A 27,154-nucleotide genomic window follows, 5' to 3' on the forward strand; every position below is an offset into this window, starting at 1 on the left:
CCCTGAAATGGTTTTCACTTCACAGGTGTGCCCTGTCAGGTTTAATAAGTGGGATTTCTTGCCTTATAAATGGGGTTTGGACCATCAGTTGCGTTGAGGAGAAGTCAGGTGGATACACAGCTGATAGTCCTACTGAATAGACTGTTAGAATTTGTATTATGGCAAGAAAAAAGCAGCTAAGTAAAGAAAAACGAGTGGCCATCATTACTTTAAGAAATGAAGGTTAGTCAGTCAGCCGAAAAATTGGGAAAACTTTGAAAGTAAGGGCTATTTGACCATGAAGGAGAGTGATGGGGTGCTGCGCCAGATGACCTGGCCTCCACAGTCACCGGACCTGAACCCAATCAAGATGGTTTGGGGTGAGCTGGACCGCAGAGTGAAGGCAAAAGGGCCAACAAGTGCTAAGCATCTCTGGGAACTCCTTCAAGACTGTTGGAAGACCATTTCAGGGGACTACCTCTTGAAGCTCATCAAGAGAATGCCAAGAGTGTGCAAAGCAGTAATCAAAGCAAAAGGTGGCTACTTTGAAGAACCTAGAATATGACATAGTTTCAGTTGTTTCACACTTGTTTGTTATGTATATAATTCCACATGTGTTAATTCATAGTTTTGATGCCTTCATAGTCATGAAAATAAAGAAAACTCTTTGAATGAGGTGTGTCCAAACTTTTGGTCTGTACTGTATATATACCCTCTGTATGATGAGGTTAATATTAGCCATCAGTGGTAATAATATGAATATCCACTAGATGGAAGCAGACTACCTGAATACATACAACTCTTGTAAATCAGAACCCCTTGAGAATACAGCATTGAACCCAACTCGACATAAGGAAAACTCCATAAGAGGGAGACCCCCTTATTTAGCAATCTTGGCGAGATCCCGGCAGAGCGGCGTGAATGACTGACGCCAGACTGTTTTTATTCCGCCCTCCCCCCAGCGAGGCGGCGTACGCGCAGACATACGCACGTAATGCTGGCCGGGGAGAGGCGGAACCTCCAGAGGGACGCGTCGCCATCAGCCAAGGTAATACCCTGGTCTCTTAAAGGGCTTCTGTCACCCCCAAAACACATTTTTCATTTTTGGGCTTGTTAAAATCCTTATTGAACGACTATTCCCTATATAGGGCTCTTACCTTGGTCTGTGGCTTCCTTTCATTAAAAATCGATCTTTTAAAATATGCAAATGACTTCACTACCAGCAAGTAGGGCGTCTTATTGCTGGTAGCCGCCGCAAAAAACTGCCCCCTCCTCCTGTTGATTGACAGTGCCAGTGAGCGCTCTCCTCCTCCGGCTGGCCCTGTCAGCATTTCAAATCCCGCGCCTGTATTCATTCGGCGCAGGCGCTCTGAGAGAAGGACGCTCGCCTCCTCAGCACTCCCTCAGTGCGCCTGCGCCGATGACGTCACCGAAAGAGAAACCTTCAGGTTTTTTTGCGGATCCATTGAAATGAATCGTTCCGTATACGGTCCGTATACGGAACGCAAAAAACGGAACTTAAACGGAAAAAAAACCCTTCGTGTGCAAGAGGCCTTAGGCAGTTTTATAGGATCTGCATTTAAATTGATTCATTGACATCTCCTGTCCTATGCTTTCAGGAGGATTAGAAATCCCTGTGGGTGCTGCTGCTGTAGGACGACAAGAAAAGGTATATTTTTTAACGTGGAGATTTTTTATTTAATAAAAATTTATTTCACTTTTTTAACCATTTACTAGTCCTACAAGGGGACTTTGACAGGTGATCTTTTGATCCCTTCTATAGTCACCTGTACTGCTTATGCAGTACATTGTATTATACTGTCAGTGCTATACTGACAGGCACCAGCAGGCAGCTCCAGAGAGGGGCAGCCTCATACGGATATACTGCAGTGAGGTCTGGAGCCTTTATTAGGTCCCAGCCTGCCACATGAAGATCACAGGTTGCAGATGGGGGACACAGGGAGCATCATCTCTATAAACCACTTTGTTGCCGCACTCACTATTGACTTTGGCATCTAATGTGAGAGCTGAGCCCCTGCTCTCTGCTGCACAGGGCTTCCGTAAAAAGGCAGCGGCCTAGCCAAAGGACCCTTAGGCCTCTTTCACACGGGCGTCGCGCGTGAGGGCCGGACAAAATGCAGGTGCGTTGCGGGAAAATGCACAATTTTTCCACCCGAGTGCAAAGCGTTTTAATGCGTTTTGCACACGCGTCAGAAAAATCGGCATGTTTGGTACCCAGACCCGAACTTCTTCACAGAAGTTCGGGGATCGGTGTTGTGAAGATTTTATTATTTTCCCTTATAACATGGTTATAAGGGAAAATAATAGCATTCTGAATACAGTATAATGTCCATTGAGGGGTTAAAAATAATAAACAAATTTAACTCACCCCATCCACTTGGTCGCGGATCTCCTCTTCTTTCTACTTTCTTCAGGACCTGGCTAAAGGATCTTTGATGATGTCACTGCGCTCATCACATGCTCCATCACATGGCACATCTCCATGGTGATGGACCATGTGATGAGCGCAGTGACGTCACCACAGGTCCTTTTCATCAAAAAAGAAGGAAGACATGCCAGGCTGAGCGTTCAAGTGGATTAAGGTGAGTTTATTAATTGTTTTTTATTTTTTAACCCCTCCATCACTATTTTACTAGGCGTTCTGTATTAAGAATGCTATTATTTTCCCTTATAACCATGTTATAAGGGAAAATTATAAAGATCGGGTCTCCATCTCGATCGTCACCTAGCAACCATGCGTGAAAATCGCACCGCATCCGCACTTGCTTGCGGATGCTTGCGATTTTCACGCAGCCCCATTCACTTCTATGGGGCCTGCGTTGCGTGAAAAACGCACAATATAGAACATGCTGCGATTTTCACGCAACGCACAAGTGATGCGTGAAAATCACCGCTCATGTGCACAGCCCCATTGAAGTGAATGGGTCGGGATTCAGTGCGGGTGCAATGTGTTCATTCTCGCCCGTGTGAAAGGGGCCTTAGTGTTTGCCGTAATAAAGTGTATCGCGGGTCACTCACGCGGTAGGCTACTTTCACATTAGCGTTTTCAATTCCACTATTGAGATCCGTCATAGAATCTCAATAATAAAGAGAAAACGCTTCAGTTTTGTTCCCATTCATTGTCAATGGGGACAAAACTGAAACGGACGAAACGGAGTGCGCCAAAATGCATTCCGTTACGTTTGGTTGCGCTCCCATCGCGAACAGAATAACGCCGCAAGCAGCGATTTTTTTCTGACCGCGATGTGGTGCGGAGCAAGATGGATCCGTCCTCACACACAATGTAAGTCAATGGAAACGGATCCGTTTTCTCTGACGAAATAGAAAACGGATCCGTCCCCCATTGACTTTCCTTGGTGTTCGTGACGGATACGTCTTGGCTATAGAAGACATAATACAACCGGATTCATTGCCGACGGATGCATGCGGTTGTATTATGGTAACGGAAGCATTTTTGCAGATCCTTAAATCATGTTTTTATAGTAACAATGTTTATTTTTATTTTCCATCTGACTATATTTTTAAAACAAATCCTAAAATCGTGCAGTTTTCACACTGACCTAAAATAAGTCAAGACTTCCTGTTCTTTGAGAGTAGCTACATGGGTCATAGACACAGTGGTCAGGAGAGGACCTCTGACTTCTATGGGAGATTTTTCTATGCATGCTGTGTGACTTGTGCAGAGGTCATTTTACAGGGAGGGGAAGTAGATAAGCTGTAGCCATACTGTGGATGGTGGATCATGTGTTATCTATGTATATAGGTGATATCTGTCATTGTAATCCTGCCTTTCATGATAATGAGACGACTGCTGAAAAGTTACCTGTACAGAACAGGAAAACATGACTTATTATTAACCTAGTGGCCAGTGTGAAAATTGCAGGATTATATAAATTATAAACTATAAATAGTGATGTGATAAATTAAAAACAAACTCACCAAAAATTCAAAAAATATATGATTAAGGCATCTTTCACACTACCGTTTTTTTTTCCGTTTAGCGGGCCGTTTTTTGAATGGTTCCGCAAAAAAAAACGGAATGTGTTCCGTATGCATTCCGTTTCCGTATTTCCGTTCCGTTGAAAGATAGAACATGTCCTATTATTGCCCGCAAATCACGTTCCGTGGATCCATTAAAGTCAATGGGTCCGCCAAAAAAACCGGAACACATACGGAAATGCATCCGCATGTCTTCCGTATCCGTTCCTTTTTTGCGGAACCATCTATTGAAAATGTCATGCCCAGCCCAATTTTTTCTATGTAATTACTGTATACTGTATATGGCATACGGAAAAACGCAACGGAAACACAATGGAAACAAAAAAACGGAACAATGAATCCGTGAAAAACGGACCGCAAAACACTGAAATAGCCATACGGTAGTGTGAAAGAGGCCTAACACTAAAATGTGATTTAGGCCCCATTCACACGTCCGCAATTTCGTTCCGCATTTAGCGGAACGGAATTGCGGACCCATTCATTTCTATGGGGCCGCACAATGTGATGCCCGGATACGGAATTGCGGACCCGCACTTCCGGGTCCGCAATTCCGTTCCCGAAAAAAATAGAACATGTCCAATTCTTGTCCGCAATTGCGGACAAGAATAGGCATATTCTATTAGTGCCGGCGATGTGCGGTCTGCAAAATGCGGAACGCACATAGCCGATGTCCGTGTTTTTTGCGGATCCGCAAAACACGCTACTGACATGTGAATGGAGCCTAAGGCTTCATGCACACGACCATATGTGTTTTGCGGTCCGTATGCCATCCGTTTTTTTGGCGGATCCATTGTAACAATGCCTAAAACGGACAAGAATTGGACATGTTCTATTTTTTTTGTGGGGCAACGGAACGGACATACTGATGCAGACAACACACGGTGTGCTGTCCGCATTTTTTGCGGACCCATTGAAATGAATGGGTCCGCATCCTATCCGCAAAAAAAACAGAGTGGACACGGAAACAAACAACGTTCGTGTGCATGTAGCCTTAACCTGTAGGATCCCAGCGCCGTACATGTACAGCACTGCGGGACCTGACTTAAGTCCTAGCGCGGTACATGTACGGCGCTCTGATCAGACGGGTGCAGGAGCTGCGCCTGCTTGATCAGCAGCAGGGGTCCGGCTGTTCCTGACAGCCGAGCCCCTGCTGTATACGCCAGCATCAGTGCATACATTGATGCCAGCGTATTAACCCCTTGTATGCCGCTGTCAGTGGAGGGTATGAACTCCTCTGTCCCAGTTGGGTCCCAGTGCTGCAGTGACAGGGACTTCGGGGCTTGCCTCGTACGGAAGCCTGAGACCCAGCTCCCAGACTGAGTCTCATAGGCACTCTGTCAGTGTAAAAGCTGACAGGCAGTGCATTACAATACACAATGTATTGTAATTTTTTTGTGGAACAGACATACAGACATGGAACGCACACGGAGTAATTTCCAGATACAGGCTGCAAAAAAAACAGAACAGACACGGACAAAAAATAGGTTCGTGTGCATGAGCCCTTTTTTTAAAAAAAACAAAACGCCCCTTTACCATAATAAAGGCATAAAAAATAGAACAAAAAAAAAACCTGAAATATTAGGTATTGCTGTGTTCGTAATGACTGGCTCTTTAAAAATAACATGATCCACACCGTCAGGTGAATGCCATAAATTTTTTTTTTTAAAAACTGTGCCAAAACAGCCATTTTTTGGTCACCTTGTCTCACAAAAAGTGTAATACCAAGCGATCAAAAAGTCCTATGTATCCCGAAATGGTACCAATCAAACCATCATCTCTTCCCGCAAAAAAAAACAAGACCCTACATAAGAAAATTGCCTGAAAAATAAAATAAAATGGCTTTCAGAAAATGGCAACACAAAAACAAGTTTTTTTTGTTTTCAAAAATGCTTTGACTGTGTAAAACTTAACAAAAATAAAAAAACGGACACATTAGGTATCGCCGTGTCTGTAACAACCTGCTCTATAAAAATATCACAATATCTACTCCCTCATAAAAAACAAACTGTGCCAAAACAGGCATTTTTTGGTCACCTTGCCCCAAAAAAGTGTAATATTGAACAATCAAAAAAATCATCAAAATAGTACCAATACAAAAGTCTACTCTTCCCGCAAAAACGAGCCTCTACACAAGACGATCGGCAGAAAATGCAAAAAAAAATATGGCTTTTAGAAAATGGAGACACAAAAACATTATTTTTTTTTCAAAAATGCTTTATTATGTAAAACTGATGTAAAACAAAAAAAAAAGAACACATATTTGGTATCGTCGCGTCCGTAATGACCTGCTCTATAAAAATAACACATGATCTATTCTGTCAGGTGAATACCAGAAAAAAAAACTATGCCAGAACAGCCTCACAAAAAAGCGTAATATTGAGCGATCAAAAATCATATGTGACCTAAAATAGTACCAATAAAACTGTCACCTTATCCCATAGTTTCCAAAATAGGGTCCCTTTTTGGGCGTTTCCACTGTAGGGGTGCATTAGGGGGTCTTCAAATGTGACATGACAACTTAAAATTATCCCAGTGAAATCTGCCCCACAAAAAAACATACGGTGCTCCTCCCCTTCTGCGCCCTACCGTGTGCCTGTACAGCAGCTTACCACCACATATGGGGTGTTTCTGAAAACTACAGAATCAGAGTAAACAAAATTGAGTTTTGTGCGGCTCTTAACCCTTGCTGTGTTACAGAAAAAAATGGATTAAAATGGAAAATCTAAAAAAAAAAAAAAAAAGGAACATTTTGAAATTTCACCTCCATTTTCCTTTAATTCTTGTGGAACACCTAAAGCGTTAACAATGTTTGTAAAATCAGTTTTCCATAACTTGAGGAGTGTAGTTTCTACAATGGGGTCATTTATGAGAGGTTTCTACTATGTAAACCTCAGAAAGTGACTTCATAACTGTTTTGGAAATTTTCTTAAAAATTTTAAGAATTGCTTCTAACGTCCTAAAAAAATAAAATGACATTTACAAAATGATCCAAACATAAAGCAGACATATGGGGAATGTTAAGTAATAACTATTTATGATGTATTACTATCTGCCTTAGGGCTTATTCACATGAACGTGTGCCCGCCGTTTGCAGATGGGAACACATTCATATGAATGGGTCCGCAATATTCTGTCCGCACCAGGGGAAGCGGCTGCTTTGGGGCCCCAACCCAGAAGGGGCCCACCCAGGAGGAGGCCTAAAAGATTTAGGGCTCATTCACATGAACGTATTTTCTTTCCGTGTCCGTTCCGTTTTTTTTAGGCTTTTTTTGCGGAACCATTCATTTCAATGGGTCCGCAAAAAAAAGTGTGCATTCCGTTTCCGTATGCCCGTATTTTTGTCCCGCAAAAAATAGAACATGTCCTATTCTTGTCCGCATTACGGACAAGGATAGTACTGTTCTATTAGGGGCCAGCTGTTCCGTTCCGCAAAATACGGAATGCACAGAAACGTCATCCGTATTTTTTGCGGATTCGTTTTTTGCGGACTGCAAAATACATACGGTCATGTGCATGAGGCCTTAATGTAATTTATTATACAGAGACACTGTAGGAAATGGACGGAGCGGCTGCCGGGCCTTGTCTGAGAGAACGATCTTGACTAGTCACAGGAGTGAGGGTTGTACGGGAGAAGGGGGTTGAGAAGAAGTTGCTGGGGGGCGGGGTCCCCGTTCCAAAATTTGCTGTGGGGCCCAGTTATGTTGCTAGTACGGAAGCGCTCCGTAGTGCTTCTGCTCTGTGCCTCCGCACTGCTCCTTATAGAAAGCAGCGAAATTGAAATTTTGAAAATCGCTAATTTTTCAACATTTTCTATACATTTTGGATTTTCTTTTATAAATAAAACATGTTGACTCAAATTTTTTCACGAGAAAACAATCTCAGAATGGCTTTGGATAAGTAAAAGCGTTCCAGAGTTGTTACCACATAAAGTGACACAGTGTCAGATTTGCAAAAATCGGCCTGGGACTGAAGGTGAAAAGTGGCTCGGTATTGAAGGGGTTAAACAATAGGCGTTAAACATATAAAGACATGGCTGCTTACTTCCACAACCAGCAGCAGCAGCAGCCCGCCGTATCTTTTGGTTGTGTCTTGTATTACAGCCCGGCTCCATTGATGTCAATGGGGCAGAACTGCAATACCGCGCACAACCTGTAGACAGTGGTGGTGCTATTTTTGAAAGAAAGGGGCCATGTTTTTTTATTTTTTTTTATTCTGTACATCCCCCTTTAACCCAGAGATGCCCACCCACCACCACCAGTTGCAGTACACAGAAAGAGGCTCAGTGGGCAAGGGAGCAAATTTAAAGGAAACGTCAAAGCCTAATGCATTTAATAAAAATACAAATAACATAAATGAAAAAACAAACCAAAAAAAACACCAATAAATGTCTCCAAAGACAAGATTCACAGAGCAGAGAGAGAGGTACGGGAGCCCGTTACCCCAGTGCTAAGAGCATCCCTCACAAAAACAAGACCTCAGTAAGGCCTAGTTCACACGAACGTATGGCTTTTATAGTTTATTGCGGTCCGTTTTTCACGGATCCGTTGTTCCGTTGTGTTTCCGTTTCTGTTCCGTTTTTCCGTTCCGTTTTTCCGTATGGCATATACAGTATACAGTAATTACATAGAAAAAATTGGGCTGGGCATAACATTTTCAATAGATGGTTCAGCAAAAACGGAACAGATATGGAAGACATACGGATGCATTTCCGTATGTGTTCCGTTTTTTTGCGGACCCATTGACTTTAATGGAGCCACGGAATGTGATTTGCGGCCAAATATAGGACATGGTCAATCTTTCAACGGAACGGAAATACGGAAACGGAATGCATACGGAACACATTCCGTTTTTTATGCGGAACCATTGAAATGAATGGTTCCGTATACGGACCGTATACGGAACACAAAAAAAAAACGGCCCGTACACTCGCAAAAAAAACGTTTGTGTGAACTAGGCCTAAACCTCAGTCCCGGAGACGTCTTCAGTGAGGTTGTCACAATTTCCGCTCCTCCTCCGTTTCCTCTCTATATCTATGACAACCAATATGGCCGCCGGTACTTTACCAGATTCCAGAATGGCAAATCTGGCCAGATTTGATGTTCAGACACCTGAAAAAGCTGGGTCACGCTCCCTATGAGAGCAGCCATATTGGTTTGCACCCAGCTTTTCCAGGCGAATCTGGCCAGATTTGCCATTCTGGAATCTGGTAAAGTACTGGCGGCCATAATGGTTGTCACCCATTGGTAAACCGAGTTTAATAGACCGGAGTTTTTGCATTGGCTAAGAATTTTTGGGATTTGTGCCATTTTCAGAGTTCACCCTCTGCAGTTCAACCTCCATTGTAATGAATGTCCTCCTATGACTCAGTAGTAAGTCCCAAGATGTGACCCCAGATGGCCGCCATGTTGTCTTGTCTGCCCTGGGTACAGTCCACCACCGGGGGACGTGCTGAAGTACTGCACAGGGATGATGGTGGCAGGCAGGGAGGGGGACTGGTTGTGGTGGGGGGGTAGTGGCACAGCTGACTTGGCTTGCTGGGTATAATAGTTCCCGTCCTGGTATTTGCAGCCTGAGGGGTCGTTGTTGTGGGATTGCTGGACCACCTGGATTCCTTGGAAGTCGAACCTGTAGGCGTAGCGCTTCCCGTGCACCTTGCTCATGATGTTCTTGTCGTAGTAGTAGCGCAGCGCCCGGCTCAGCTTATCATAGTTCATGTTGGGTTTGCTCTTGCGTTCCCCCCAGCGCCGGGCCACCTCGTCCGGGTCCGTCATCTTGAATTCCCCATTCACTCCTTCCCAGGCGATGCAGCCGGCGTTCCCGCTGTCCGATAGGAGTTCCAGGAGGAATTGCCACAGCTGGATCTGGCCGCTCCCTAAAAAAAATTAAGACAAAAATATCAGCGACGATCCCCACATGTGACTGGGACGTAATTCACACAAGAACCACATGGCGAAATGCGCACGCGGTTTGCAGTGGTTTCTATTGTATCCTCAATTCAGGGTGAAAAAGCATATGGCGGGTGGTCGCTGACGGACTAGCCTTATTAATTAAAGACCAAGCCTATTTAAATTTTTGCATTTTCCTCCCCACGTTACAATAGCCATAACGTTTTTATTGTTCAGTTCACATAGCCATAGGAGGGTTTTTTTTTTGCGGGACAAGATGCATTTTCTAATGGCACCAGGTAATTTACCTGGTCTTGTATTGGAAAACGGGGAAAAAAAATTCTTAGTGGGGTAAAATAGAAAAAAACAACAACCCACAATTCCACCAAGGTTTTTGGGGTTTTGACGTAACAGCGTTCACTTTCCTTATTCTGCAGCTCAATACAATTACGGTGATACCCAACTTGTATAGTTTTTATTTTGTTCTATTACTTAAAAAAAAAAAAAAAACTTTTGAAAAAAAAAATTTTTTCTTTGCATCTCCATTTTCGGATAGCAATTTTTTTAAAATATTTTGGTCTACAGAGCTTATGAGAGCTTGTTTTTTGTGGAAAGAACTGTAGTTTTTATTGGCACAATTTTTGTGGTATGTACAACTTTTTGATCACTGATCAATTTTTGGGGGGAGGACAAGGTGATTCAAAAATGACGAATTGTGTGTTTTAAATTTTATTTTTTTCCTTTATGGCGTTCACCTCACAGGAACTTTTTTAAATAATTTAGTGGCTCAGACATTTTTGGATGCGGTGATACCTAATATGTTGATTTTTATATGTAAAATTGTGAAAGGGAGTGATTTAAACTTTTAATATTTTGATGGTTTTTATTTTTATTTTATTTTTTAACTTTTTGCTTAAAGGTTTTTTTTTTTACTGGTGACCTTAGGATAGGTCATCAGTATTTGATTGGTGGGGGCTCCTGTGGGCGCTACGGCCTTCTCATTGCTTTTTCTAGGCCAGTGCCGTCACATTCATCGCTCACGTGGCCTAGGCACAGCTCAGCCTAATAGAAGTGAATGGGGCAGAGCGTGATACCAAGCACAGCCGCTATACAATGTACGTCACTGTCCTGGGTGAGCTACGAGAAGGCCGTGGCACTCACAGGAGCGCCGTTGCCTTCTGAAAACAGCTGATCGGTGGAGGTACCGGGTGTCGGACCCCCACCGATTAGATACTGATGACCTATCCAGAGGATAGGTCATCAGTATAAAAATCTCAGAAAACCCTTTTAATAACTTTTAGCCCCCTTAGGGGACTAGAACCTGAGATCTTTTTGTCCCTTGTCCTATTCACCTAATAAAGATCTATTAGGCAAGGACTACACGGCGACACTGATTGCAGCCAGGATCGCTGAGTAACGGTGATCCCGTAGAAATGAATGAGATCACCTTGGCAGTCGCATGAAATCCAACACGGCTGGATTTCTTGCGACTGCCGCAGCGATCCCCTTCATTTCCATGGGATCACCGTTCAGCGATCCTGGCCGCAACAAGTATCGCGCGACCAGTGTTGCCCTTGCCTTAGGGTGAATGGCATTCTGACGCACTCCCTGCTGAGCTGTGTCTAGTGCATGGCTTTACAGGCAGATTACTATAACAGCCCTGGGAAGCCTCAGCAGGCCCCAGGTTGTCATGATAACCAATCGGAGCCCTGCAATTTCACTGTAGAGGAAGCCGCATCCCTCTGCCTAACCTCACAGATGCCGTGATCGCTGTTAAACACGGCATCTGAGGGGTTTAATGAGGGAGTTCAGCATATTATACAGCCGACACCCGCCGTGTATGGAGCGGGCTCACTGCAGCAGCCCACTCCATACAATTCCCTGCATTAAGGGATTAAAGAGGCGCATGCAACTATAAAACCGCAGCAGAAATCTGGGGCTCAACCTTGGATTTCTGACATGGATTCCGTGGCAAACACATGTCAGATTTTGCTGTGTGAACATGCTTGTAAGATCTTAATGGCGCCTGAGGGAGCAAAACAAAGGAGATGTTACTTGGAAAGCTGGGTGACTTTCTGACAGGCCAGTTGGCATATGTCGTTATCATTCGGGAACATGGGAAAGCTGGGTGTGACAAGCACTCTGGTGGTACAAAATGACCGGTCGTACTTCAGACCACTCGTGTACACAGACCGCCATCAGATGATCACAGTGGAGGAAAACTCAAAATGGCCGCCCCTTCCTCATACACTTGTGAAACTGTCTACAAGAAAAATTCTCTTGGTTGCCTATAGCAACCAATCACAGCACAGCTTTCATTTTACAAGCGCAGGATTTGAAATGAAAGCTGCACTCTTATTGGTTGCTATGGGCAACTAAGACAAGTTTTCTTTTAGGCTGGTACCACACACTTTTTTTCTGGCGTTTTTGAGGTTTTTTGTTTTTTTTAAGTATTTTTGTATACATTGTACAATGGCTGTGCTTTGTATTACAGCTCAGCCCCATTCACTTGAATGGGACAGAGCTGCACATAGGTCATCTGACGTCACTGGCCTAAAAAGAGGCCGGAAATTGATGACGTATCCTGAGGGTAGGCCATTGGTATCAAAATCCCGGAAAACCCCTTTAACTAAACTTCAATGCAGGATCCGGATGCCGTGTTTTTTGTCTAAAATAATAATAATAAAAAAAAAAAACACTGAATGGAAACTCCAGGAAAAGCTATACCCAAAACAAAATCAAGAACAAAGGGTATTTTTTTCACCCTTGAGATGCTCTTTTTTTTGGGGGGGGGGGAGACAAACAAAAAAACGTCAGACATGCAAAAAACATCAGGTGCTAAAACATCATGCTATATGGGCAAAAACACCTAAGAAAATGCTCATGAGTTTTTGGGACAAAAAATGGTTTAGGAGTAAAAAAAAAAAAAAAAAAACTGCAAATACCCTTTTTGTGATTTTTTTAAATTCCTGTGTGACAATATTTTGTCGCACGGGTGTTTTTGCGCAATCTTTGCCACTTCGGAGTGGCGGGGCCCGGGACATGGATCCTGGCAAATTTAGTAACTAGGGATGAGCGAATTTCATATTTTGAAGTTCGTGTGTGGGTTCGTGTTGTGGTATTTACTGAATTGCGTTCTGGATTCCATTACCACGGACCATAACGCAATTCCATGACGAAATGCCTTTAGAGGCATTCCGTTATTCATTCCGTCATAATAGAAGTCTATGGGCTGCAAAACGGATCCGTCCGGTATCCGTTATGCAGGGGAGTCCTCTCCTGCATAACGTAAACCGGACGGATCCATTATGCAGGCCATAGACTTCTATTATGACGGAATGAATAACGGAATGCCTCCAAAGGCATTCCGTCACAGAGTTGCGTTGTCGTCCGTGGTAACGGAATCCATAACGAAATTCAGTAAATACCATAACACGAACCGAAAACGAATTTCAAAATATGAAATTCGCTCGTCCCTATTAGTAACATTTACACCTGGCGCAAATATTGGCAGAAAAAAAAACGACTCCACCCAGATGCAGGCCTAAAGGTCATAAATTAGCCGAATCTTACGGCAGCGTAGAGGGAAATCTAAGACCGGCGTAACGAAGCCTGTCTTAGAGAATGACCCCCGGCGTGTGAAGGAGCCCTTAGACTGCTGCAATATGGCCGACCTCTGGCTTTACTTTTGGGATGAAGTCATTATAAGGTGATTACAGCTAATTAATGAAAAGACGGCTTATAGGCGCTGGCCTAATAAAAAACATTCACACATTTGTACACTCAGCGCGAGTAATTAAAGGGCCAGACGTCCTGCGGAGAGGCGTAATCTGCTTTCTGCAGGACTGAGATCGACAAGTGGTCGCCAGCTGAGCAGACAGAAGTAGTCGATTGGTGGAGGAAGGTTGGGCTATGAAACCAGAGACCCGGAGAGCGAGCATTACAACATGGCGATGTTTTCTTACACAATATTGTGTCAACAGAGCAGCTTGTGCGGTATTACTAAATCCTCACAGCTTTACCCCCGGCTTACAGAGGTTGTGCAGCCTGTGGAGCAACGTGATCTGCACAAGACCCCCTGCGTTCTAATTAACGTACTCCTCTTACTGAAATACACAAACACGCGCTTGGCCCCCCGGGCTCCAATGTTCCGTGTAATTGCCTTTCTCCTTTATTATAGAACCCTCTTACGGATAGGATGGCGGTTTTCCATCGCCGGATTTGCAGCGTAATGTGGTACCAGCGAAGTGGACGACGGTTTTATCAAATTTCTTCCCCATTGGAAATTGACCCATAGGGCGGATTTTAGATCCCTAGCGTGTATGCTGCGGTTATCCACCGCGGATTTCACCCCTTTGCAGCAAAAACCACGACAAATCCACACAGAAATTTCCGCTGAGGATTTGGCTGCGTCTTCGTGACAGAAATTCCGTAGCGGATTTGGCTGCAGATCTGCCACGGATTTTACCGTATGCATTGCAAAAGATGACCTCTGTGGTGGATAACTTGACACGATGCAGATTTAGAATCCGCACCGCAGGGCAATTTACGCTGGGGATTTTTTATTTTTTCAAAGCAAGGAGATTTCTTAATATGGTAAACACTTTTCTTGTACGGTAAAACACAGCGAATTTGCCACACGCAAATCCATGGCCGCAAATTCACAGAGTATCTGCTATGTGTGGACACACTCTACGGGCTCATGCACACGAACGCATTTTAATGTCTGTGTCCGTTCCGTTTTGTTTGTTTTTTGCAGCCCATATGCAGAACCATTCATTTCAATGGGGCCGTAAAAAAAAACGGAAATGACTCGTGTGCATTCCGTATACGTATGTCCGCAAGTCAGTTCTGAATTAAAAAAAAAAATAGAACATGTCTTATTCTTGTCCATTTTGCGGACAAGGACAGGCATTGTTACAATGGATCCGCAAAAAAAAAAAAACAGATGTAACACGGACATCATCTGTGTTTTTTATTTTTTTGCGGATCCCTGTTTTGCGGACCACAAAATACATACCGTCGTGTGTATGATCCCTAAGGGTGGCTGCACACGGTGCGGATTATGCATGTTTTTTCAGACCTAAAAGCTCATGCATACGACCTTGACATCCGTATTGCATCCGTTTTTTTTTTTTTTGCAGATCCATTGTAACAATGCCTATCCTTGTCCGCAAAACAGACAATAATAGCAGATATTCTATCTTTTTTGCGGAATGGCCATGCGGACATACGGAAACGGAATGCACACGGAGTCATTTCCAGTTTTTTTTTTGCGGAACTATTGAAGTGAATGGTTCCACATACGGGCTGCAAAAAAAACCAGAATGGACACGGAAACAAAATACGTTCATGTGCATGAGCCCTAATACAGTACAGATGCTGTTTTTGGTGTGGAATAAGATCATCTTATAATAGGACTAACCCCAAGAATATTTGTTTTTACTACCATCCCCAGTGCAACCGCAAAGTTATTATTATTATTATAAAGTGAATTTCCCAGCAGGGGGCGACAAAGAGCATAAGAGCAAGCTCCTCCCTGCACAAGGAGACCAGGAGATATCAGCCCCTCCCTGCACAAGGAGACCAGGAGATATCAGCCCCTCCCTGCACAAGGAGACCAGGAGATATCAGCTCCTCCCTGCACAAGGAGACCAGGAGATATCAGCTCCTCCCTGCACAAGGAGACCAGGAGATATCAGCTCCTCCCTGCACAAGGAGACCAGGAGATATCAGCTCCTCCCTGCACAAGGAGACCAGGAGATATCCGCTCCTCCCTGCACAAGGAGACCAGGAGATATCAGCTCCTCCCTGCACAAGGAGACCAGGAGATATCAGCTCCTCCCTGCACAAGGAGACCAGGAGATATCAGCTCCTCCCTGCACAAGGAGACCAGGAGATATCCGCTCCTCCCTGCACAAGGAGACCAGGAGATATCCGCTCCTCCCTGCACAAGGAGACCAGGAGATATCAGCTCCTCCCTGCACAAGGAGACCAGGAGATATCCGCTCCTCCCTGCACAAGGAGACCAGGAGATATCCGCTCCTCCCTGCACAAGGAGACCAGGAGATATCCGCTCCTCCCTGCACAAGGAGAGCGGGAGATATCAGCTCCTCCCTGCACAAGGAGAGCGGGAGATATCCGCTCCTCCCTGCACAAGGAGACCAGGAGATATCCGCTCCTCCCTGCACAAGGAGACCAGGAGATATCCGCTCCTCCCTGCACAAGGAGAGCGGGAGATATCAGCTCCTCCCTGCACAAGGAGACCAGGAGATATCAGCTCCTCCCTGATGGGAGTGAATTTTTGAATAGAATTACAGGTATTTTTCTGAATGGGTCCGCAATTCCAGAGATGCGGAACGGAGTCACGGAACGGAACACCAGAAGCACTACGGAGTGCTACCGTGGTGTTTTTTTCCGTTGTTCCGCACCGCAAATAAATCTGACATGTCATATTTTTTTGCAGTGCAGACAGACCATGGACCCATTCAAATTCAATGGGTCTGGCCCGCTGCACGGATGTTGCAATTGCGGTCCCCAATGCACGGATTGGCCGCACAACGGCCGTGGGCATGTGGCCTTAATGAAATGTCTGCTCCATGTGACTTAGGCCTCTTGCACACGGCTGTTGTGGTTCCGTTCCGTGCTTTGGGGACCGCAATTTGCGGTCCCCAATGCACGGGCAACCTCCGTGCAGCGGCTGGGACGGATCCAGACACATTGAACTTGAATGAGTCCGTGATCCTTCTGTTCCGTAAAAAGTTAAATTTTTTGTGGAACGGAAGCACTCCGTAGTGCTTCGGTGGTGTTCCGTCCCGTGCTTACGTTCCGCACCGCATTCTCTGGATTCCCTTGAATGGGTCCGCATCCGTGATGCGGAATGCACACAGCCAGTGCCCCGTGTATTGCGGAACCGCCATATGCGGCCAGCAATACGGCCACGGGAGCACAACGGCCATGTGCAAGAGGCCTTAGGAATGTTCCTTGTATCATCAGTGGAAATCTCAGCTGTATCTGGAGTTACCCTTTAAGGCTACTTTCACACTAGCGATCCAGCAGGGTTCAGCAAAAACGCTTCCATTACTGATAATACAACCGTCTGCATCTGTTATGAGCGGATCCGGTTGTATTATCTTTAACATAGCCAAGACGGATCCGTCATGAACTGCATTGAAAGTCAATGGGGGACGGATACGTTTTCTATTGTGGCAGAGAAAACTGTTCCGTCCCCGTTGACTTACATTGGGGGTCATGCTGAATCCTTCTTGCTCCGGACAAAAAGCAAACTACAACATGTTGCGGTTTTCTCTCCGGTCTGGGAACGCAACTAAACGGAACGGAATGCATTTTGGAGCATTCCGCTCTGTTCAGTTCAGTTTTGTCCCCATTGAGTCCTTAGATAGATTTCAGCTGCGGGGAGCCTAGATTTTGGGTGTGTTCATACCTGGCCTATATAATGAAGTTTGCTGTGACATCTCACCTGGATTAGACAGACGGCTGCTCGTCGGACCCAACACCTGGTACGGATCTGGAAAGGAAAGATTTCAGGCTCTAAAATGACTTGATTATGTATAACGCATTTTCTTAGTGTGAACAAAGATGCAAAAAAGTTTTTCAACTCTTTCATATACTTTGTTTCCCTGCCTTGTCATGTTCTAGATTTGTGATGGCTGTCAGTGAATGGAGGTTTACACTGATGTGTTACCCAGGATTTGATGAGAATGTGAAATGAAACCCTCATCAGCGTTCAATGCACATGACATAGTTCATGTCACTATATGCATATAGCACTGCTGCATGATAGACACACATAGAAACATATATTACAAATCCATACACATAATACACACGCACGCACACATATTCCAAAGCTCATTGCGGACAGAGCTGCCTGTAGGGATCCAGTTACAACAGCTAGTATAAGGCTGGTTTCAGACGGGCGTTGCGGGAAAAGGTGCGGGTGCGTTGCGGGAACATGCGTGATTTTTCCGCGCGAGTGCAAAACATTGTAAGGCTACTTTCACACTAGCGTTCGGGGCTCCGCTTGTGAGTTCCGTTTGAAGGCTCTCACAAGCGGCCCGAACGGATCCGTCCAGCCCTAATGCATTCTGAATGGATGCGGATCCGCTCAGAATGCATCAGTCTGGCTCCGTTTGTCCTCCGCTCCGCTCAGCAGGCGGACACCCGAACGCAGCTTGCAGCGTTCGGGTGCCCGCCTGGCCGTGCGGAGGCAAACGGATCCGTCCAGACTTACAATGTAAGTCAATGGGGACGGATCCGTTTGAAGTTGACACAGTATGGCTCAATTTTCAAACGGATCCGTCTCCCATTGACTTTCAATGTAAAGTCAAAACGGATCCGTTTGCATTATCATGAACAAACGGTAATGCAAACGGATCCGTTCTGAACGGATCTAAACGTTTGCATTAGGCCAAGTTCACACGACCGTATGGCTTTTATAGTTTTTTGCGGTCCGTTTTTCACGGATCCGTTTTTGAGTTCCGTTGTGTTTCCGTTTCCTTTCCGTTTTTCTGTTCCGTTTTTCCGTATGGCATATACAGTATACAGTAATTACATAGAAAAAATTGGGCTGGGCATAACATTTTCAATAGATGGTTCAGAAAAAACGGAACGGATACGGAAGACATACGGATGCATTTCCGTATGTGTTCCGTTTTTTTTGCGGACCCATTGACTTTAATGGAGCCACGGATCGTGATTTGCGGCCAAATATAGGACATGTTCTATCTTTCAACGGAACGGAAAAACGGAAATACGGAAACGGAATGCATACGGAACACATTCCGTTTTTTTTGCAGAACCATTGAAATGAATGGTTCCGTATACGGAACACAAAAAAACGGCCCGTATACGGAACACAAAAAAACGTTCGTGTGAACTAGGCCTTATAGGTGCGGATCCGTCTGGGCAGATACCAGACGGATCCGACCTAAACGCAGGTGTGAAAGTAGCGTTTTGCACGCGCGTGAGAAAAATCGGCATGTTTGGTACCCAAACCCGAACTTCTTCACAGAAGTTCGGGCTTGGGATCGGTGTTCTGTAGATTGTATTATTTCCCCTTATAACATGGTTATAAGGGAAAATAATAGCATTCTGAATACAGACTGCCTAGTACAATAGGGCTGGAGGGGTTAAAAATAAAATAAAAAATAATCTAACTCACCTTAATCCACTTGATCGCGCAGCTGGCATCTCTTCTGTCTTCTTCTTTGCTGTGCACAGGAATAGGACCTTTGATGACGTCACTGTGCTCATCACATGGTCCAGTCACATGGTTCATCACCATGGTGAGGGACCATGTGATTGGATCATGTGATGTGACGTCACCACAGGTCCTTAGCCGGCAGCTCAAAATTACAGAAGAAGACAGAGATCTGCAACTACGTGATCAAGTGGACTCGGTGAGTTAATTTTTATTAATTTTTAACCCCTCCAGCCCTATTGTACTATATATTCTGTATTCAGAATGCTATTATTTTCCCTTATAACCATGTTATAAGGGAAAATACAGATTGGGTCCCCAGCCCGATCGTCACCTAGCAACCATGCGTGAAAATTGCACCGCATCCGCACTTGCTTGCGATTTTCACGCAGCCCCATTCACTTCTATGGGGCCTGCGTTGCGTGAAAAACGAATATAGAGCATGCTGCGATTTTCACACAAGGTTTTTTTTTCTCTCAGGCTATGAGCTGAGCGCTGCGATTGGCCAGCGCTACAGCATAGGAGAAAGAGACGCCGGCAGGTTCCCCTGGGTGGAGCCTAACTATGAAGATACCGGAGGCTATACCGGGAGAACGGAGCGGCGCCCAGGTATAACAGTAAGTGCAGGGAGATCCTTAGGCGCCGCTCTACACGTCTGTATAGTTAGTTTAGATGTTTTATTCTGGTGAAAGGTCCTCTTTAATCCACTTGCTCGCACAGCCGGCATCTTTTCTGTCTTCTTTTTTGCTGTGAGCAGGAACAGGACCTGTGGTGACGTCACTCCGGTCATCACATGGTCCGTCACATGATCTTTTACCATGGTGATGGATCATGTGATGACCGGAGTGACGTCACCACAGGTCCTGTTCAGCAAAGGAGATAGAAGGAGATGCCGGCAGCCCCAGCAAGTGGACTAAGGAGAGTTAAATTATTATTATTATTTTTTTTAACCCCTCCAGCCCTATTGTACTATGTATTCTGTATTCAGAATGCTATTATTTTCCCTTATAACCATGTTATAAGGGAAAATAATACAATCTACAGAACACCGATCCCAAGCCCGAACTTCTGTGAAGAAGTTCGGGTTTGGGTACCAAACATGCGTGATTTTTCTCACGCGAGTGCAAAACGCATTACAATGTTTTGCACTCACGCGGAAAAATCGCGCAGGTTCCCGCAACGCACCCGCACCTTTTCCCGCAACGCCCGTGTGAAAGAGGCGTTAGGCCTGTACTAGCTTCCAGTCTCTGGATGTAAACAAGAATATTCTCATTCACTGGCAGCAAGCAGAGATATTTTTTTTTTTTTTTTTTAGGAATTTAAGCACAAACTATAATACAAGGCTGCCTAACTTTTTACCATACACTGGAAATGCCCTTGACCTGGTCTACGTGTTCCCACTCACCTGGTGTATTGCGTATGGTGATGGCTGGAGTCTGGGGCGGGGAACCTATAGTACAAAATAATATATATATATATTTTTTTTTATGAGATTGACTCATTTATATTAATCATGCATTTATTAATTGCTCCTGTTGTACTGAGCTTAGACGACATTAGCTCCATCATCTAGATAGAGCCGACTGAGACTTTTCACCTCTGTGGATTGTATTGCTGATGGACTGCAAGCTTCTCCGCACCTCGTCATATGCCGGCTCTGCAAATACAGCATAGGAGCCATAGTCAGGTACAAGGCGTGGCTCTATCACATCCCGTATGCCACCAGTGGCCTGACTTACCTGACTTCACTGTGTGCCTCGGGGCCACTGGATAAGCTGGAGCAGCAGGGACCACAGAATATGTGAACGTTGGGCTGTCTGTGGGAATTAACGAGAAAATGTAACTTGTTGGAAGCGAAATGGTAAGAAAAACATGTTAAGGCCCCTTGCAGACGAGCGTGTCCGCATTATGTACGGATGCGTTCAGTGAAAACTGCGAGATTTCGCAAAGAAAGCCACTCAGTTTTGTTTGCGATCGCGTTCAGTTGTTCAGCTTTTATCGCGCCAGTGCAATTCGATTTACTGCGTTTTGCACGCGCGTGATAAAAAAGCGGAATATTTACAAACAACATTTCTTAGCAACCATCTGTGAAAGTCGCATCGCATCCACAGTTGCTTGCGGATGCGATGCGATTTTCACGCAGCTCCATTCACTTCTATGGGGCCAGAGTTGCGTGAAAATCGCAGAATATAGTACATACTGATGCGTGAAAAACACCGCTCGTGTACACAGACCCATTTGAATGAAGGGGTCCGGATTCCGTGCGTTCGCATCAAGCATTGCACCTGCGCGAAATTCTCGCTCGTGTGAAAGGGGCCTAAGTGTTCACGCTGCATGTGGTGAACTGACTGCAAAAAATATATATTTGCGCGTACATACTTTGGCGGAGATATGACAAGTGTGAGATCAGCATGTCGGTACTGTAAGAGGATGCCATTCGTAGGAAGTCCTCCCGCGTCATCCTGCATAGCTCTTTCCCATCTACACCCTGCATCAATGAGGTGTTCACGTCACAGAGGGCATATTCCTTCACTGCCCAGTCCAACCACTGAGCTACATGGTCTTGTGTCCAAGCCAATGGGTCTGAAGTCAGAAAGATATAGAATATAATTTCTATAATACTGCTCCTATGTACAGGAATATAACTACTATAATACTGCTCCTATGTACAAGAATATAACTACTATAATACTGCCTCCTATGTACAAGAATATAACTACTATAATCCTGCTCCTATGTACAAGAATATAACTACTATAATACTACTCCTATGTACAAGAATATAACTACTATAATCCTGCTCCTATGTACAAGAATATAACTACTATAATACTGCTCCTATGTACAGGAATATAACTACTATAATACTGCCTCCTATGTACAAGAATATAACTACTATAATACTGCTCCTATGTACAAGAATATAACTACTATTATACTGCTCCTATGTACAAGAATATAACTACTATAATACTGCCTCCTATGTACAAGAATATAACTACTATAATACTGCTCCTATATACAAGAATATAACTACTATAATACTACTCCTATGTACAAGAATATAACTACTATAATCCTGCTCCTATGTACAAGAATATAACTACTATAATACTGCTCCTATGTACAGGAATATAACTACTATAATACTGCCTCCTATGTACAAGAATATAACTACTATAATACTGCTCCTATGTACAAGAATATAACTACTATTATACTGCTCCTATGTACAAGAATATAACTACTATAATACTGCCCCCTATGTACAAGAATATAACTACTATAATACTGCCCCCTATGTACAAGAATATAACTACTATAATACTGCCTCCTATGTACAGGAATATAACTACTATAATACTGCTCCTATGTACAAGAATATAACTACTATAATACTGCTCCTATGTACAAGAATATAACTACTATAATACTGCTCCTATGTACAGGAATATAACTACTATAATACTGCTCCTATGTACAAGAATATAACTACTATAATACTGCTCCTATGTACAAGAATATAACTACTATAATACTGCCTCCTATGTACAAGAATATAACTACTATAATACTGCCTCCTATGTACAAGAATATAACTACTATAATACTGCTCCTATGTACAAGAATATAACTACTATAATACTGCCTCCTATGTACAAGAATATAACTACTATAATACTGCCCCCTATGTACAAGAATATAACTACTATAATACTGCCTCCTATGTACAAGAATATAACTACTATAATACTGCATCATATATACAAGAATATAACTACTATAATACTGCTCCTATGTACAAGAATATAACTACTATAATACTGCTCCTATGTACAAGAATATAACTACCATAATACTGCCTCCTATGTACAAGAATATAACTACTATAATACTGCCTCCTACTTACAAGAATATAACTACTATAATACTGCTCCTATGTACAAGAATATAACTACTATAATACTGCCTCCTATGTACAAGGACCTAACTACTATAATACTGCCTCTTATGTACAAGAATATAACTACTATAATACTGCTCCTATGTACAAGAATATAACTACTATAATACTGCCTCCTATGTACAAGAATATAACTACTATAATACTGCTCCTATTTACAAGAATATAACTACTATAATACTGCTCCTATGTACAAGAATATAACTACTATAATACTGCCTCCTATGTACAAGAATATAACTACTATAATACTGCTCCTATGTACAAGAATATAACTACTATAATACTGCCTCCTATGTACAAGAATATAACTACTATAATACTGCTCCTATGTACAAGAATATAACTACTATAATACTGCTCCTATGTACAAGAATATAACTACTATAATACTGCTCCTATGTACAGGAATATAACTACTATAATACTGCTCCTATGTACAAGAATATAACTACTATAATACTGCCTCCTATGTACAAGAATATAACTACTATAATACTGCTCCTATGTACAAGAATATAACTACTATAATACTGCTCATATGTACAAGAATATAACTACTATAATACTGCTCCTATGTACAAGAATATAACTACTATAATACTGCCTCCTATGTACAAGGACCTAACTACTATAATACTGCCTCTTATGTACAAGAATATAACTACTATAATACTGCTCCTATGTACAAGAATATAACTACTATAATACTGCCTCCTATGTACAAGAATATAACTACTATAATACTGCTCCTATTTACAAGAATATAACTACTATAATACTGCTCCTATGTACAAGAATATAACTACTATAATACTGCCTCCTATGTACAAGAATATAACTACTATAATACTGCTCCTATGTACAAGAATATAACTACTATAATACTGCCTCCTATGTACAAGAATATAACTACTATAATACTGCTCCTATGTACAAGAATATAACTACTATAATACTGCTCCTATGTACAAGAATATAACTACTATAATACTGCTCCTATGTACAGGAATATAACTACTATAATACTGCTCCTATGTACAAGAATATAACTACTATAATACTGCTCCTATGTACAGGAATATAACTACTATAATACTGCTCCTATGTACAAGAATATAACTACTATAATACTGCTCCTATGTACAAGAATATAACTACTATAATACTGCTCATATGTACAAGAATATAACTACTATAATACTGCTCCTATGTACAAGAATATAACTACTATAATACTACCTCCTATGTACAAGAATATAACTACTATAATACTGGCCCCTATTATGTAATTACTATAATACTGTTATACCATTTCTTTCTACTGACCTGCAGGTACAATCACCCTCTTTTCCTCGTTGCCGTTCATATGACTTGGTGACTCGGTGCCATTACTCGTGGTGTCGGGGTAGGTGGTCTGGTAGTTTGTATGGGGGCTCTCATTGTCCTCTTCGGTTTTGTTCACTTGTAATACCGATACTCCACCTGAGGGGAGTCTTAGCAAGAGAACAAAAGAAAAATCATTGATGTATTGAAGTGACTCTCGTGCGACCTCCCTGACCAGACACAAAGCGGTGGTTCCCCTGATTAAAACGCTGGTTTTGTTTTGTTGATCTGCGGCTCCGTTCCCGAGTTATGAGACTTTCTTAGTATGTAAATTAGACCTTTGGTGCAATAAGGGCGTCACCTGTGCACTTGTTGCATCAGAGCTCCACTCCTTTGTGAGCCAGCCCCTCCCTCTCTGCTTGGCCCTGTCAATCAAAACAGTCAGGGAAGGGATGGCCACAGAAAGGAGTGGAGCTCTGCTGCAACAAGAGCAACGGTGACAACCTCGTTGCACTGAATGCCCAATTTACATATTAAGAAAAAGTATCGTAACTCTGGAACGGAACCTCCAATCAACACAAGGAAAACAGCGTTTTAATCAGGTGAACTATGGCTCTGTGTCTATGTAAACAGTTGTCTTTCTCTCAAACAGCGCCACCCTTGTCTATAGGTTATATCTGGTATTGCAGCTCAACATCTATGGAGAAATACAAAAGTACATGTAGCCTGAACTATTACAGATAATAGTATGGACCTTAGAGAAAGCAATTTTTTTTTAACACCAGGGGAGCTTATACTCTTCTCACCGATCCCTTCTCGACAAAGCAGTGACCTGTCTCAACTTGCGAATGTGTCAGTGGTCACACTTCTATGTCAAGTGGGACCAGGAAAAAGAGACCAATGGGGGACCTGGGATTCGTGGGAGTGGGATTGGTAAGGTTAGTATGACTTCTTTTATTTTCTTAAGCTTTTCTGGTCAGCTAGGTGTCCCATTAACAAAATTCCTGATCTCCTGGTGGTGGTGGTGGACACTGTCCTTCTCTTTTTTTTATAGAAAGACTGTATCTTTCAAGATGTCAGAAGAGTTGAGTAGCCTTCATCATTGGTCTAATCTAGAATGGTGAAGGTAGGATCACATTCTATGGATCTTTGGTTGGTTCTTGACTTTTGCAAACTAACCAAAGGACTTCTAGAAACATTCACAGATTTTATCAAGACTATTATCAACCCAATGTAACCTCAGGATGAATCCTTACCGGTTCCTGGATTGCTCTTCTGTCTCCTGTTTAATGTTCTGCTGACGATCACTGGTGGACATCCATGTGGCCTCAGGATAATTTCCACGTTCCTTAATGGGTGAATATTCATCGGGCATCTCTGTCTTCATCAGAAGAGGAGAGAAAAGAGTGTGGTCCTCACTGACCACCGAAAGGGCCTCCTGGATGAAGAAACGGGGACAAGAAATGAGATGATACATAGTGTCAATCCTCGCAAGGTGCTTTCCTTGTTACTAAAATGATAATTTTGGCGATTCGGCAGGATGAAGAGGGTTATTTACTAATATGCATGTAAATCCTTCACAATAAAGCAGGGCTTAAAGGGTTTTTCGGGTTTAAACAGCCTAGTGTCCATGTTTCTGGCCGGTTGGTGACTCAGTTATAGCAGAAAGTTCACTTGAGGTCCCTGAGATGTGAATCATTATGGCGATTCGGCAGGATGAGAGGGAAAATATTCCAGTGCTCCATGTAGACCTTACATAATAAAGCCGGGCTTAAAGGGTTTTTTCCTTTGTGGGTAACCTAATTTCTATGCCACAAGATCTCTCATGGCTAAGTGATAGCAAAAGTTTGAGTTGGAAGTCCCTCAAGATCCAAACAATTCTGGCGAATCGGAAGGATGAAGGGGAAAATATTCAAATGCTCAACGTAGACCCTACCTAATAGGGGGCTTAAAAGTTTTGTCCTGTGTGGTTAACCTAGTTTCTATGTCTCAAGCTCTTTGATGGCTAAGTGATAGCAAAAGCTTGGTGGTCCCTCAAGATCTGAACAATTCTGGCAATTCGGCAGGATGAAGAAGGGTATTTTCCAATGCCCATGTAGATACGGCATGCTAAAGCAGGGCTTAACTGGGTTTGTCCTGTGAAGACCTCCTGGTTTCCATATTGTCTTCTCCTTGGTGACTATGTAATGGCAGAAGGTTCTGTTTTTGAGGGTCCCTTGAGATTTACAGGGTTAGAGAAACATCCAAAGCCCCATAACAGGTGGCACCAAATGGGTTAACAGGATTCCATTAGAAGGTTAGATTAGGTCCTCTAGACATAAGAAACTGAACCAATGGATACAACTGGGTGACCCAGTTAGCCCCACAGGAGCCAATCAGAAGAAGTTAGCCCCGCCTCCCTGACTCCTTGGCAGAGGGCACTTCCTGACTTCCTGTGTCACGTGACTTCTCTTGTCTCACAGAGGAGATCACCTTACTTCCAGTCCCTTTGTAGCCCCCCCTTCCCTTATAATCGGCTCTCCTGACGGGCAGTCCCCTCCCCCTCCAGCCCTATAATAAATAGTTCTTAAACCACCACAACAATGTAGTTTTCCCCGGCGGAAGCGACCACAATGGAAGCAACTTCGGCCAAGAAACTTCTAGATGTTGTTATAAAAATATAAATATATTTTTCAGAGCCGCGATTCTTCATATCTCCGGAAATTCCACAGAAATTATTATATATTGTTTTGTTATCACATCACCAAGTCAGCAAAT

The 27,154-nt window shown here is 43.3% G+C and overlaps 1 protein-coding gene across 3 annotated transcripts in view; it reads right to left on the reverse strand.

Moving 5' to 3' along the window:
- Positions 1-8,948: 8,948 nt before the first annotated feature.
- Positions 8,949-27,154, reverse strand: part of LOC120993871 (Friend leukemia integration 1 transcription factor-like) — a 44,558-nt gene continuing 26,352 nt past the window's right edge. The window contains exons 2-10 of one of the 3 annotated variants that reach the window (XM_040422349.1): positions 25,654-25,835; positions 24,401-24,567; positions 21,487-21,690; positions 20,847-20,924; positions 20,705-20,764; positions 20,513-20,557; positions 17,329-17,412; positions 9,322-9,871; positions 8,949-9,289 (exon numbers count right to left, since the gene is read on the reverse strand). In XM_040422349.1, the coding sequence (XP_040278283.1) occupies positions 9,363-9,871; positions 17,329-17,412; positions 20,513-20,557; positions 20,705-20,764; positions 20,847-20,924; positions 21,487-21,690; positions 24,401-24,567; positions 25,654-25,835 (1,329 nt within the window). In that variant the 3' untranslated portion in view covers positions 8,949-9,289; positions 9,322-9,362. Of the gene's footprint in view, positions 9,872-17,328; positions 17,413-20,512; positions 20,558-20,704; positions 20,765-20,846; positions 20,925-21,486; positions 21,691-24,400; positions 24,568-25,653; positions 25,836-27,154 lie in introns of all 3 variants that reach the window. The other 2 variants (XM_040422353.1, XM_040422344.1) reach the window with 2 other exon arrangements.

This window comes from Bufo bufo, chromosome 1 (assembly GCF_905171765.1).
Source record: "Bufo bufo chromosome 1, aBufBuf1.1, whole genome shotgun sequence".
In the NCBI taxonomy this organism is placed as follows: domain Eukaryota; kingdom Metazoa; phylum Chordata; class Amphibia; order Anura; family Bufonidae; genus Bufo; species Bufo bufo.